We start from the raw sequence: 14,941 nt of genomic DNA on the forward strand, positions 1-14,941 counted from the left end.
AGTCTCCATTAGTAGGTTTAGTGGAGTCAAGCAAAGATAAGATAGTGGGTCCTAACACAATGAATATTGCACTGTAGCAAACAGTACTTTAGCTGTCAAAATTGGAAAGCTTTCAGTGGAAGTTTGCTTCTGTTGTATTTCTGTAACTCCACAGATGTAAATAAATACATTTTCAAGGAATGAATTCTGAACACCTAGCATGTTGTTGCTATCTTACAATGAAATAAAGCTACGTAAAGCAAACCTTAATTAATAGCGTATTTTTTTTACTGCTGTCTGTAATCAGGTATGCTTTTCTTCTTTTTTTTTATTGTTGTAGTATTTAAATCGCGGCTGTACCAGATACTTTGCTACCAAAGAAACAGATAAGCAGATTTTGCAAAATCGGAAGAGCCCTGAGGTATGGTGTGTTTCCTATCTTCAGTTACTTTATATTACTTACTGATGCAGATAGAGTAAAAAATGATGATTACAGTCTTACAGTGTGGAATGAAATGTTCATTTTACACATCTTCACAGGTTTAAAGCTGTGCCGTCAAAGCTGGCATATTTAGAGCTCTGGTTTTGGAGTTCAATCCTAGAAATTCATTTTAATGTGCATGCTAAAATCCAGAATGGAACACTATATAAAATTGTTTCCTTTTCATTCTTATAACAGTATAACATGTAATGATGCAGCATGTCTCTGTAGAAAGCAAAAATCAGTCCAAGACTTTTTGTTGTTTTCTTTAAAAATCTTAGTATTGTTAGGAATAGATTAGAAGCAGTAGTTTTTTCCATAGCCACTTTTCCAAAGTTTTTACTGTCTGGATATTTGGAATGATATCCCAAACTGTTTTTTAAAACATTTATACAGCTTCATTTCCAGGATGAGTAAATCCCCAGTATCTTTTTTTTTTTTTTTTTTTTTTTTGGGAGATATTTTCTTTTTATGAACTGTTTCTTATGATAGAACATGGCATTTCTTGGAGGAAAGTGTGAAACTTCACACCATTCTCCCCCACCCCGCTCCATCTCCTATTACACTTACACCTTTTAGAACTAGAATAACCAGAATTTAAATCACTAAGCCTTTGAGCTTGTTTGCATGAGGACACTGAAGAAGTTAATCTGAATTAATAGTATATATGAATTAGAAATTTTTTAAAATCTTCATTATACTTCTACTCTGCTGTCCAGTACAATTTTCATCTTTTCATATATAAAGTATCAAATTTTCATTTGCAAAGCTGGAAAATTATCTCTTTGTTTAAACATTTCCATAGTTGTGATTCAGTAGCAGGGCAAGCTACATCCATGTGTAGGGTAATACAAAGATAAGTTTACTCAAGACCTTCTCTCCCCCGTGACCCTACCATCTTTTTTACCTTTGAGAACTTGGGCTTGAGCTTGTTCAGAGCTTGCACACAGGAAGACAGTATAGATATTTCCTTTGCTCAGCTTAGCATTGTGAAATACACTCCTGGCTTTCTAGTGTTCATATGTTGTAATACTGAGCACATAATGCCAATTTCTTTTGTCTGAATGTAGGATATTTTGTATCATCAGGGATGGTGGAGAGTGAGATGCAGAAACACTAATTTGATATTACTGTGAGGCAGAAAGTTGGTAAATACCTAATGCTGTCAAATGTATAGGCTAAGACATTGTTGGGAGTTTTTGCCTCAGTTTACCTAATTTGCCTCAAATACATATTTATTATGGTCTCTGTAGTGAAGGCAGTCTAGGCGCTCTTCAGGCATAAAGTATCAAAACTCATTTATTTTTGCTACTGGAAGATGGACCTATGCAATCTTCTGTCATTTACTTGATTTACGATCTGATGTTCTGTCATAAAATGAGTCCTCTAATGGATTTGATTTGAAGTAAGTGTCCGTCCAAACTAAAACATACTGAAAGAATGAATCCAAAAATACATATTGGACATTAAATAGTGGAACAAATGATGCTGTAATAACTGTATGTTACGGCCATGGCAATTTGAAGAAGTAATAGCATCACACTTCAATGACATTAAAACTTAGCCTAGCTACTTAAATAGGAAGTCTGTTGCATTGTCTAGGTATTTTAGTCAGAAATTAATACTTGCTGTGATTTTATGAAAAATATTAATATCTTTTATTTAAGAAAGTAACTGGAATAGTCAATTAATACTTAAATTATTTTTGTGTTTTTCTTATCAGGAAGATGAGGTGATCATTTTACATAATTAAGAAATGTAGTTTAATTTTATTGATGTGTCTAAATGCTGTGTGAAGTGAATTTTTCAGATGCATGTGTTTTGTTTTGATAAAAATCACATTAGCTTTTTGACATTAACTAGGCTTCTATTTAAAGTTAATTATGAAATCTGTTTAGTTGAAAGCATTTTAATGTCATTGTAAAACTTAAATTAGCCTGTGCATGTTCAGTTAGTCTTTTGATTGCATGCAGATACTTTACTATCTACTCTTTGAAACAGATCACAATTAAAGTGTCTTTTGATGCATTTAAATTAGGACAATCAGCAATATGTTAAATGAATATTTTAAAACCTAGGTGGTATTCTTTTAACCCTTAGAACATTGGAAACAACTTTACTGTTTCTTAATCCCCAGCAAAAATTAACAAGTATATTTCTGTAAATAAGTTTGTTTGGATACTCATTCTTTTCCATTTCTGATTTGCCTTTTTGTACTCTTTTCCCATGGCTTGTCAAACCCACTCTACCATCTTATTACAAGCACTGTAGTCTTTCTTTCAACTACTAGAGGAAGCACTCCTCAGTATAAGTGCTTCTCCAGCTCCCTTAGCTCTTCCTTTCCACTGCTTACTGTCCTGTATTCCTCTGTCCTTACCTGTCAAACTCTCCAACTCTGCTTCAAAGTATCAAGAAATTAAAACAAATTAGACTACCTGCAAAGTTTGTATTGTATGACAAACTGTAATCTCTTTCTATTTAGCTTGAGTTTTGCATGCCTTTGTATGCTTTTTGTCATGCTTTAGTTTTGACTGGAAATAATTGTTTACATTTTCTTGAAAATCACTTACTGAATTGTTGGCTTGTCTTGTTGTTTTATAGTACCTTAAAGCAGGTTCCTTGAAGGATCCACTCTTAGATGATCATGGAGACTTCAACAGAATGTGCACAGCAATGAGAAAGATTGGACTGGATGATGCAGAAAAACTTGATCTTTTTAGAGTAGTGGCTGGTGTCCTTCACCTTGGAAATATTGATTTTGAGGAAGCTGGGAGCACTTCAGGTAAGATGAAACATAAAATATTTTCTGCAAAAGTAATGAAAATGTCTCTCGATACAGATAATTCCTTCCCATGTGAATTATGGCTTTGGAATACTGCTGTGTGTTCAAGGGTAATTCAGCCTTAATTCACCCCATTTTGAGATCGTTTACTTACTTTTTTTTTTTTTTTAAGTTGTACTTTGCATGCTCCAGAAGCAAGTAGGCTCTCACTGAAATTGCTCAAGAAAGTGTTCTGTGCAAAGTTTGTGTGAAGAAAAGAGACATTTTGTTTCTTCAAACTGTACTTGGATATTTTCTATTATTGTTAAAATTGAATTTCTTGATAATGTCACAAAAGCATCTTGAAATTAGAAACCCTGTCTGTATGGAAAGGCTTTATGTCCTTTGACTTCCAGAAATGTCTTCTTTTTAGTATTTTGAGAGGTGAGGAAAAGTTACAGTAAAAATGGAGGTCAGTGTAATCTTCCTAATTTGAAGATATTACTCACAAAACAAACTGGTATGAGAGTAGCTGGGGCTGTGTAGTAGAATGCACAGGAAGGCTGAGGAAGGGCAATGGGTATTTTGGGAATATTTACCTTACTATTGAAATCAGCCTTTGTAAGTTGAGAACTATTATGCACGTGTTCTTGAAGGAACTGAAGAAACTCCCAGTCTGGGCGTACTCTGAATAAGACTGTGTAGATCTTTATCTTGAGTTGCAAGATGCAATGTACCTAGTTCATTTTAGTCCTGTTTCATGTATGAATAGATACTGCCAAGCTTGTGTAAAGTTGTTAGAAAAGACATAAAAAAGAACATCTTAAAGAACATTTTGAATGAGGAATTAAATTATTTTTAGCCTTTAGGTTCAATTTACGATCTTCCCATCTCAGTGAAGATGACTGAATATAGCATATTAACATGAATGAATCCGGGAAGATGTGAAAGTGGGGAAGGAGGGTAGTAGACTGACAGGGCTAGGCAACAAGTTGGCAGTTTGGCGTATGGGCCTTCTGAGACAGGATTTGCGATTGGATAAAGGTATAAGGCATGATGGAGTAAAAAAGATGTGAGTATGAGTGGAGAGGGTGCTCCAAGAGGCCAAGAAATGAGAAGGGGAACCAGAGCACGTGTAGAAGGTCTAAATTTAGAGAATGAAAGGAAGACCTAGCAAAGTTTTCTCTGTTGGCTTTAATTGTCAACATTCATATTTTATGGAGTACATTTTTAAGCTCTTAAAATGTTCATCGAAAATACAAGCTTTTTTCTAATTCCCACCTTTTATGGATAGACACAGGTGGTCTTTTGAATTGCTCTAGGAAGGTAGCTTGTATGTTTTGTGGAAGTACATCTGTACCTGAAGCCCTTAAAAGTTTTGTTGCTGCTTCAGAAACCTGGGAAATGCCAAGCAAAAGCTTTTTTCTGCAAGTCTGATGGTGATGTTTCAGTGCTGTACAGATTACTTCCTAAGACAATACATGAGTTTTTCACAAAAGCTTTAATTTTATAAGGACTCCTTCATCCCTGTTTCAATAAACGTCATTCTGCAGTCAATTCCTTAAAGTAACGAATGACTAGTTCTTTATCGCTTCTGGTCTCTTCACTTTACCTGTAGCAATAATTTTCCTGAGAATATCAGGAAATAGATGTTGTGATCCTGGCATGTGTCCTTTTGTTTAAGAGTTACATTTTGCCAAAATATTTAAGTGTTTTAGTTAAGGATTTGTGAACCCGTAGTAGTGGCATAAGCTCTAGTGGTAAGATTATAGAGCAGAGTGGAACAAAGCACACCTTTGAACTGTTCATCTAGAAAAATGTACATATCAGTATCTGAAAAAGGATGTGGAAGGAGTCTGCCATGCCTGATGCTGTTATTGGTCTATGTATAGCAAGGAAGCCTGGAGGATTACAGGAATATCTAAATCCAGAAAGGTTAAATCACTATAGTAAGTTACCAAGTATTAACACTTTTCTCAACTTCTGTATTTTTGGGATAGTTCTTTCTTTTAAAAGCAGAATTTCTGTTAGCTTTTGAACAGTACATGTTTAGAACAATGTTCTAGAACTACAAAATTTGATGCCTTTCTTTTTGAGAAATGACTCTTCATGTCTGTAACCTATGAATTCATTTCCAGATGTGGACTTGCATTCATTCAAGTTGCTATTATTTCTAGTTCTCATGGCAATATTGCTGCCAGTTCCTCATTTCCTAGAATTTTCTATAAAAATGCCAAATTTGCAGCTGTTTAATTAACATAAGAAAGTATACTCTGAAGAGATTGTGGTTTATTTATATGCTCTTGGGCCATTGGCAGGCAAAACCTATCTATTAGGTCAAGCTCGAGCATTCTTTGCAGAAATATGGATGGAAACCTTTGAGTGATACCAAGTTAGGGGACTTCATTCTCTTTTGAGATTTATTTGAAAAATCAAATAGGATTTAAAAGTGATAGAAATACACTGTGGAATGGCAAAATCTTGCCTTGCAATGCAGCGCATTTTAACCTTCTGTAGTCAAAAAGAAATATTAAATAAGATATTCCAGTATGTACATTTTACCTGAGCAAATCATACATTATTTTATTATTACATGTGCTAATTTAACAGAGACAGAAGCTATGTATTTGCCTAAACGGTGCACTGAATTAAGTGAATTGCGCTTCCTTACAGCTTTTGCATTGTTTTTTAAAGTATCTCTGTGTGTAAAACGTAGTGTGCTATTTCACACACAGACTTTCTTTGTTGTTGCTGTTCTTCTGCTAAGCCCGACCAACTCTGGCTGTCAGAAATGTGCCCTGTGTTGAAAAGCAGCCTCGCGAAAGCTGAAAGTCAAGTCGTATAGTTCGGTTAACATCTGCGTTGTTGATGGAGAGCTTGGCTCTGCTGCCTCCGTAACTCGGGCGTCAGCTAACGCTTTGCGCCCTGCCTCCGCAGGGGGCTGCACGCTGAAGAACCGCAGCGGGCAGGCGCTGGAGTGCTGCGCCGCTCTGCTGGGGCTCGACGAGGACGACCTGCGCGGCAGCCTCACCACGCGCGTCATGCTCACCACGGCAGGGGGCGCCAAAGGAACGGTCATCAAGTGAGTGCCGCGCGCCAACGGCCGCGGCGGGCGTTAGCCCCGCCCCCGCCGCCCGCCTTCTCTTCCTCTGCCTCTGCAGTCTGTCCCAGCGTCGCTGTTCTTCTCTGCTTCTGTAGAAGTAGACTCCTGCTTCTGTGCCGCTTTGTTTCGGAAGCTGTCCCTCATCCTTGCTGCGGGGAACAGTAAAGAACCCAGCTGTGACAGCAGTTTTCACATTTGACTCGGGATAATCAAAGTGGGGAAGTCACAGCAGCTTCAAGGATTAAAAAAAAAAAAAAAAAGTGCTAGGGAGTTTATCAGAGCACTGCTGAAACAAACTCTTTACCCCAGGACTGCCCTATGCTTTGAGCTGGGACCCCCTAAGCAGATGGCCCCTCCCCTTCCCCCCTCCCATCCCACAAGGCAAGAGCTTATTTGAGGTTACCGTTGGGATTTGGGTGTCCAGCCTGGTGCCAAATGCTTTGGGCTGTGCTTTGGGAGCCACCTTCTTACAAAATTGGTCCCTTATCCACATGAAAAAGTGGAGAATGATCAGAAACTCCTGCTTGACCATTTGCAAGTATGAGCTGCGTCACAATTAGCGAAGGGCGGTTAAGATGACTAGTTAATGGTGTGTAGAGTGTGAAAACATGAGAGTGTAGAAGATTAGTATTGTCAGGCCTTTCAAAATAGAAACAACTAGATGTGTTTCTCTACTATGTAAGCGATGGTGATTTTGAACTGACAATTATTAACAGAAGTTTGAGATACACAGATCTATTTATATCTTTAGCTAGCTAATGTGCATTTGTAGAAACTTTATACTCAGACTTGCTTGTTTTGTTGTTGTTTGGTCATTGGGATTTTTTAACTTTTATTTAGAAGAATGTTTGTTTGTACAGTGTCTGACAAAGATGGTCTTTTTTTGTGAAAAAGAGCAGCTTTGAATATGTCACCCTTGCCTTTTACAAAGCCTCTTATACACCAGTGAATGCATTGTGAGGACAAAGAAAATACAGCTGTAAACCTGTTAAATTGCTAAGCTACACAGCAAATTAGATATGTTAATAGATTAACAAGTACTCTGGAGGGATGCTGATGCTGGTAACTACAGCATGCCTCAAGAAATTCTGAGGATACTTTTATGCATCTCTTGTTGCAGAGGCTGTGCAGTGTAGCATTGACTGCTGTCAGATGGCATTAACGGCTGGGATGCGCTAATTGAAGGGTAGTAGAGAGATGATAGTTGCAGCCCTCTTTGTCCATCTTCCCATATTCATGCATCTTTTGTGCATGTAACATATAAACAAAGCTTGTCTGTGTAGTTTCCTACTGAGAATGTTGGGAGGGAAGTATCAAAAGCCTCACTGCACAAAGATATATCACATATATTGCCTCCCACTCAGCGCTTGTCAAGTGACCCTGTCAAGGAAGGTTTCTTAAGAACAAGTCATCTCTGATGCTTGGCTGTTTTTACTATCTCATTGCACCTGAGGTATTTATGGATAGCTCTGATTTGCTGTGGTATATATACATACGTATAACTTTTGTTACAGCTTTGAATTTACATTGAATGTAAAGATCTCATCTGTTTAGCATATTCATGCTAGTAAGTCCAAGGACATTACACACATTAGCAGTGTACTGTTTCAAAAGTCTGTGTACACAAGCAGTTACGTTTTTGTGCCAGCAGATTTTTTCCCCCAGTGTTTATTTTGTGGATGGTAAAAAAGATTTCAGGGTACTTCTTCCACCATCTCAAAGGATTACTGCATTAAACCTCTTTCTCTAGCATTTTCTAAACTTGTGCAGCTAAAAGCAAACATATGCTGATACATACATACATAAATAATATGTTCTTCCCATGTGGCTTACTGTATGTGCAAGGAAGGTGGTTGGGACAGCTTTAGATAATTATTAAATAAATGTGCTACTGTAGCCCGGTTTAGAAATGATTTGTTAAACCTCTGTGTGATTCTGATAGTAATCAAGTACATTGTTTTATTTTGTTCCAGCAGCCCCAAGAACTATTCTTTTCTTTTCTTTCTTTCTTTCTTAGGGACTTTTTGTGTAAAAGTAGATCATGTGATTGCTAGTAGGTCACAGTGAATAAATAGCTCAGCTGAAATTGCTATGCTCAAGAGTATAACAAAAGCTTTGTACTGCTCTGCACAATAGAGCCAACGAGGAGCAGTAGGAGGGTGGTGCTAAATACTGTCTCCCTGGATTTATTAAATACTAATATACACTGGTCTGCCAAGAAGACTTGACAGCTGCACTGAATTTGTCTGTCCTTGTTAGTCCTCCAAAAAGAGCATAATAATCACCTTTTTGGCTGATGTATTTGCTGTCCATATGCACTTCATTTATGGAGAGAAATAATGTGGTGTTATTCAAAATCCAGTATACCTCTTAAACTGTAAATGCACTGTAACTACTCTGTTATTCAGCTTCACCCGTTTCATGAAGATTTTCAGACAGAACTCCATCATCACAAGGTGGGTTATTTTAGAGCAGCACATTTCCTACCAAATGGCTGACCAATGCACTTTTGTGATAGTACTGAGGTCTGTGTTGAAAACACATTGGAAGGCTAGTCACTTTCTAAATTTCTGGATGTATTTCTTTTGCAGTTTTTAGAACTTTTTTTTTTCTCAAGTTGAAAACACACTGCTTGTATTCTTGAATTACATAGCCCTTTCATTAGGTAGGGTTATTTCATCCAGGCTGTTTTATTTGTGAGGTAGCAATCTGGTTGGTTGACAGTGGTTGATGGGCATCACTTCACCTGCTCTCTCTCCCCTATTTGTTGAGAACCATGGACAGATTTACTTGGTCTGGATGAATGACCTGAATAATGTTAAATGATTGGAAGTGTTTGGGGATTGGGTAGAATTGTCCACAGGATAAATCCAGCCTATGAGAGAGCTTCACCTAGGCCTCAGACTGTAGATCACTAGAAACCTTCCTGAAGAAATCAGTATGAAAATCAAATCTGTTTTTTGTGTTGCTGCCTTACCCAAATAGCTAGAAAATGGTGAAGAATTTCTTCCTTGTTTTTTGCAAGCATATGATGGAGGAGATGGGAAAAAGTGAAAGAGAGGAAGGAAAATGTATCTCTTGCTGTTCAGGAAGAGAGAATTCTTTAATAATGTTCTTCTATATTCTGCTAGTTCAGTGCAATTTCAGCATTATTTTGTGGTTATGTACTTTTTCAGTTGTGCAAAACACATTGCAGGGTTAGGTTTTCTTTCTTTCCGTGGATTTCTGTTGAATACCGTGATAATTCGTATTAATAATAGGGTTTTGTGACTTCTCTGGAACTCTACGAAATACTGATACAGTTTATTTTTTTTGTAGAATAGGGCTGTTTTGTAACTATATGCTCTAGAAGTATAACTTTCCCATGTTGTTTAATGAACTTAAAAACAATAGAAAGCATAAATGATTTTGTTATATTGTATTGTGTAATAGGTCTGCCGCTGACGTGTGGGAATTAGCATTCTGATCTCTTAAACGTATCAGAATAGAACGTAAAGGTACCGTCCTTCTATTTAAAAGATTTCTGTCAGTACTTGTTACCCTAAGATAAATCAGCAGATACTTAGTGGAAGATGAGATTGTGTTAAAGCTAATTACTATTTAATGTAATGTAGCTGCAGGTGTCCTTAGTGAATGGAGTCTCTGGTTTCCTGATTTATCAGTCACAATAGGAGGTCACCTCCAACAGTCTCAGATTTCTGCTTCAGAAGTATCATCTTCGAAAATGAGAGAAATAGCAAGTATGAGTGAGTTTAGTGCTTGTGAATCCTGGGAAGTCGAGGAAACGATGCAGTATGGGTAAACTGTGTTGTGTTGGTTTTCCTTCTCTGACCTGCCAGTTCTTACTACTCTGGTGTAAAGAAAACAACCTGGAGGGGGCGACAGAGCAGTTCCGCAGCTGTGACATCTTAAACCTCTTAGGTAGGGGTTACCAGACAGTTTAGGTAAGAGTGACTTTTTAAAGGTAGATTGGTGCATATTAGAAAGGTTCCATACTTGATTATCCACCACCTTACTGGAGCAGTCTGTCCTTTGATTGAATACTAGTTGTTATTGTAGCTGTGGTGGTTGAAGGATATGAGAGGCATGTTACATAGGGAGAAATAATACAGGGTGCTATATGGGGAGAAGTGATTTATTTTATTAAGCCAACTGATTGATGTATTTAGAAAAAACAGGAGAACTTTCAGCATGCAGCTGAAACCATCATCCAATATTCTTCATGACATAAGAGGACTGGTGTGATTAAAAATCTTGACATTCCCCCTGTCCCTTCCTGCAAATTGTATTAGTTTGTTTAGTAAAGGCTGTCTCTTTAAATTTACTTTTTTTGATTTACTTCAGCATTGGATGTATCTGAGTGTTGTGATGCAGTGTTGTGCAAAGCCTTTGTGTACCCATGGTTGTTCTGCTAAGAAACTTAAATTATAGACCTTCTTCCTGTGCATAAAGTTTTGATAATGTCTGGCCAAGGGGCTGTCAGTGTTTCTGTTTAATTTTTTCTCTCTTTGTTTTTATGTTTTTCATTGACATCTAAAAATCCTTTGCAGAGTTTTGATCCTTGATGAGATTCTGTTCTGTGGAGGTTGCTGGGGATTTTGCTTTTGAATTCTTTGGCAATTTGATAAAGCTCTAAGTGCAATTTGTATGTTTTATAAAGCTCAAAGTTCATTTTTGTTGGGAGTCTCATTTCTCATACTTCTCTCATGCTATTTTTCAACTAGTTCCTTAAAACTTTATCCATGAGTGAGTTGTCTTCTGCGGACTTTTAAAGGTACTTCCTGAGCTGTATATAGTATAACTTTTTTTGGTGTTGGTAGTCTTTCTGTAAAACTCAACCCCATTAAAAAAATGGGGGAGGAGGAAGGTCTTGCAGAACATATTTATCCAGGAAATGGGATAGTTAGATGTGCTTTTAAATATATGCATTCTAAACATGTTCCTTCCATACTGACTCCATGAAATAGCTAAATTTATATTATAATTTATATAGCTAAAATATGTGTTTATATTTGCCTGGTATTCCAACAGTTTTGTCATGCATTTCATAACCTTTGACATTTTGACTCAGTTTTAAAAACAGCTGACAGAGATAAATGCTAAACTGGGATATAAGCTTATAATAAATAGGCCCAGTGCAGAGTAAAGGTTTATAAGCCAAGAGGGGGAAAAAAAACAAAGGATAAACTCTCAGCTCTTAAAAGGCCTCTTTTTCTAGTGAATTAAAAGAATCCTTATTTTAAGGTTGCATCTAGCTTTCACCATAAGAATACATACTCCTTATCTTCACTTTCTTATTTCTGTTACCAGTTAATTTGCAGTGCTATAGTTTCAGTTATAGCCCTTACGAAAACATAAGGTCAAGGTTGTCAGAGCAAAACTAAACTTGCATTGTATTTTTTAAGCTTTTATTGCAATTAGGCTGATCATAACTAACTTGTTGAAATATTTTTGTAGATGGGACTGTGTGTATTTCAGATGTCTTTGTCTATCATCAGCATAGCTCTGATTAATAAACATGAATGAAATCACCTGCATCTCACTGCTAAGAATAATGAACATTATTCATACTTTTTATAGATAGTTAGTTAATGTGGCAAGATTGTTTTCTACATGGGTCCAGAGCTCAAGTTTTTGTGTCCTGATTCACAAGAATGGGAAAGGCTCTTTTTAAGTTTAGGGCCTGATCTCAGGTATTTTAGAGTGAGGAATTCTGAAACTTAACATCTGTATTTTTGTTCTATAGGGTACCCTTGAAAGTGGAACAAGCAAACAATGCTCGGGATGCCTTGGCTAAAACGGTGTATAGTCATCTCTTTGACCATGTAGTAAACAGAGTAAACCAGTGTTTTCCATTTGAGACTTCTACTTCCTTCATTGGAGTTTTAGATATAGCTGGTTTTGGTAAGTATACTTCAAAAAATTCTTTTTTTCTAGTTGGCTATTATTTCCACCAAAGATTCAATGATGAATTTTAAAACAGAATGTGGTAGGGTTTTCTTTTTGGTGGTGGTGCATGGAGTGAGATATATATACTGAAGAGAAGAGGGTATCCAGAGAGCAGACAATGCCTCGTTTTCCTGAGATATGAGAATGCAGAGGAGATCTGGAGCTTCTGCTGCTGACCTAACGGTCACAAGTGTTAGTATGAAACTAGACATAAAAAGGTTTCTGATTCCTTCAGTGTCTGGACAGACACTACTTTTTCTCCTGTGGTCATTCCTATACTGTTTTGAAGCACTAGAAGTTTGCTACTGGTTTTAACTGTAGCAGCTGTTACTCAGTACTCTGAGGAATCTGTTTCTCAATGCTGTGTTGATAAAAAGCAGGGCTAAAGTGCTTACGCCTACTTTCTTTGCATAGAATCTTACTGTGGCCACCTAGTAAAATTAGGAAAGGCATTGAATGTGCACACTGTGTTTTCATTCAGTCCTGAGATCTCTGCATACGAATTGATAGGCAAAAGTAGTCTTTGAACTAAGAGACTGTTTCCTGGGGGATGTTTCTATAAGGGAGCTGGACTGCGAGTTCCTGGTTTCTTCCTGGAAGTGGTGGGCATTGATGGTTCCTGTAAGGCCTGTGAACTCTTAGGCTCATTAGGCATGTTTTCTGGTGTGCTGAAACTCTGCTAAGAAAGATAGTCCAAGAACAGTAAAAAGGGAACCTTAGGTTTTTGGGTCCTTAAGGCTATGATGTCAAGTGCCAGCCTGTCATAACGTGGATGCATGACTGTATTGACGCAGCGTCATTTTATGTTAGCATCTTGGTTAGGTTTGCTAACAGATGTAGCTGACTGTTAATTGTGTTAGAAATATGATCTACCTCAACATTTTTACCTCTGTCTTACATGCAACCTGAAAATTTGTAAAAGCTTTTATTTGTTGAATGAAACACATGAATCTGAACAGATCTTTAAATATTTACACTCTGAAGCTTTTCTCACTTACTGTGTAATATAAACTCTTGGAACACTAGTTTATCACAGAAGTTTTAACTTCTGTTTTTCAGAATACTTTGAACACAACAGTTTTGAACAATTCTGTATTAACTACTGCAATGAAAAACTGCAGCAGTTTTTTAATGAAAGGATTCTGAAAGAGGTATGTTATATTTTGTTATATCTGAAGGTGTTTTGGGGTTTTTCTTGTTTGTTTATTAGTAAAATAGCATTTTCTGTAAGATTGCTCTTTCTGCTCAGGTTAAAAATTTCAGTTGACAAATTTGTCTTTTTGCTGTGTGAGATTAAGTTATGCTAGAAAAGAGTATAACTTTTTGACAACCAGAACGCACTCTGTCGTGTGCACGTACACACATGTGCATGCACACACACTCTCTCTCTCTCTCTCTTTTTTTTGTAATCATATTCAAACAAGAAGTCCTACTTCAGATATGTTTCACTAACATTGGGCATCAAAAAACTGATAGGAACATGTATGTTTTTATTGAGCATATAATTAAGGAGGTGAAGCTGGAATAGAATAAGCTGTGCCAGAGAATTTTAAAATGCATATTTATTCATGCTGTATATAATAATAATGTGTTCATATTTATTTAAAAAAAAACTTTTTGGTGGATGAAAAAATTTATGGAGAGTGGTGTTTTCTGTTTCAAAATTATTATTCTTTTTTGTTCAGGAACAAGAACTTTACCAAAAAGAAGGCCTGGGGGTTAATGAAGTACACTATGTAGATAATCAGGACTGTATAGGTATGTACTTCTTGAAATGTCAAACTATTAATGTCAGGGAGTGCAAAACTTAGAGTAGGCAAAATACAGGTAGTGCTAGCAATTTTATGCTTCTAATGACCGTTGTAGCCTTGTGAATTCTTCCTTAGGCCTTATTATTGTATATATGTTTGTTTGAGGCTGTTTTTACTTGCAGTCGCAAGATTGGGATCTTGTTACATCCCAAAGCAAAGTTCTGAATATTACAGCTTTGTGTGTGTGTGTGTGTGTGTGTGTGTAAATTCGTAACATGACAGCTTCAGTTGATAATGGAGCCATGTTGTCCTACCATGTGTAATAAATGCAGTTGGGACTTGTGAATTTCTTCTGGATTTTTCAAGAAAACTAATCAAAACACCCAAAACAAGTGTCATGTTCCCATTTAAAAAATAAAATGAATAACAGAAAAAAAACCCTTTTTTCCTTCATGCATTTTTGTTTTGAAATGTATCTGAGAATCAGAACCATTTTCCCTGATGCCTTTTTGGAAAAACAGGTCTTTCTACCTCTTAGGGGGAAAATGGGTCATGGTTCATTTTTTGCCCTCTCTTTCAGGTTGTTGAAATTGTTGCCACAGAGTTATCCACTAGCCACAGAAGTGGTTTGGGCAGTTGACCTAAGAATAGTGGTGGCAAAGATGCTCTGTCACCCAGTCATGACCCCTTCTGCTATTCCAGCCAACATGTGACATTGCACTACAGATTTTACATATTTCCACATAGTATGACTTATTCTGAGATAAATTAATAAAATTCTTGCTTAACTTCACCACACTATTTCTGCCTTAATTCTCTTTCTGCATAGTTGGGAAAAAAGGATTTTCTACTGCCTCTCAAAGTGAGTGAGAAATGAAAATGTTGTTTTCTGCATCTTTTATATAAGGTGTTGGGCC

General features: G+C 36.8%; 1 protein-coding gene across 6 annotated transcripts in view; it reads left to right on the plus strand.

Annotated features, from left to right (window-relative positions):
- The window catches only part of MYO6 (myosin VI), a 116,521-nt gene that overhangs the window by 58,988 nt on the left and 42,592 nt on the right, over positions 1-14,941 (plus strand). For all 6 annotated transcript variants that reach the window (XM_064508685.1, XM_064508688.1, XM_064508686.1 and 3 more), the window contains exons 10-15: positions 320-400; positions 3,062-3,242; positions 6,159-6,303; positions 12,071-12,228; positions 13,333-13,424; positions 13,959-14,031. In XM_064508685.1, coding sequence (XP_064364755.1) covers positions 320-400; positions 3,062-3,242; positions 6,159-6,303; positions 12,071-12,228; positions 13,333-13,424; positions 13,959-14,031 — 730 coding nt within the window. The remainder of the gene's footprint in view (positions 1-319; positions 401-3,061; positions 3,243-6,158; positions 6,304-12,070; positions 12,229-13,332; positions 13,425-13,958; positions 14,032-14,941) is intronic.

This window comes from Dromaius novaehollandiae, chromosome 3, assembly GCF_036370855.1.
Source record: "Dromaius novaehollandiae isolate bDroNov1 chromosome 3, bDroNov1.hap1, whole genome shotgun sequence".
NCBI classification, from domain to species: domain Eukaryota; kingdom Metazoa; phylum Chordata; class Aves; order Casuariiformes; family Dromaiidae; genus Dromaius; species Dromaius novaehollandiae.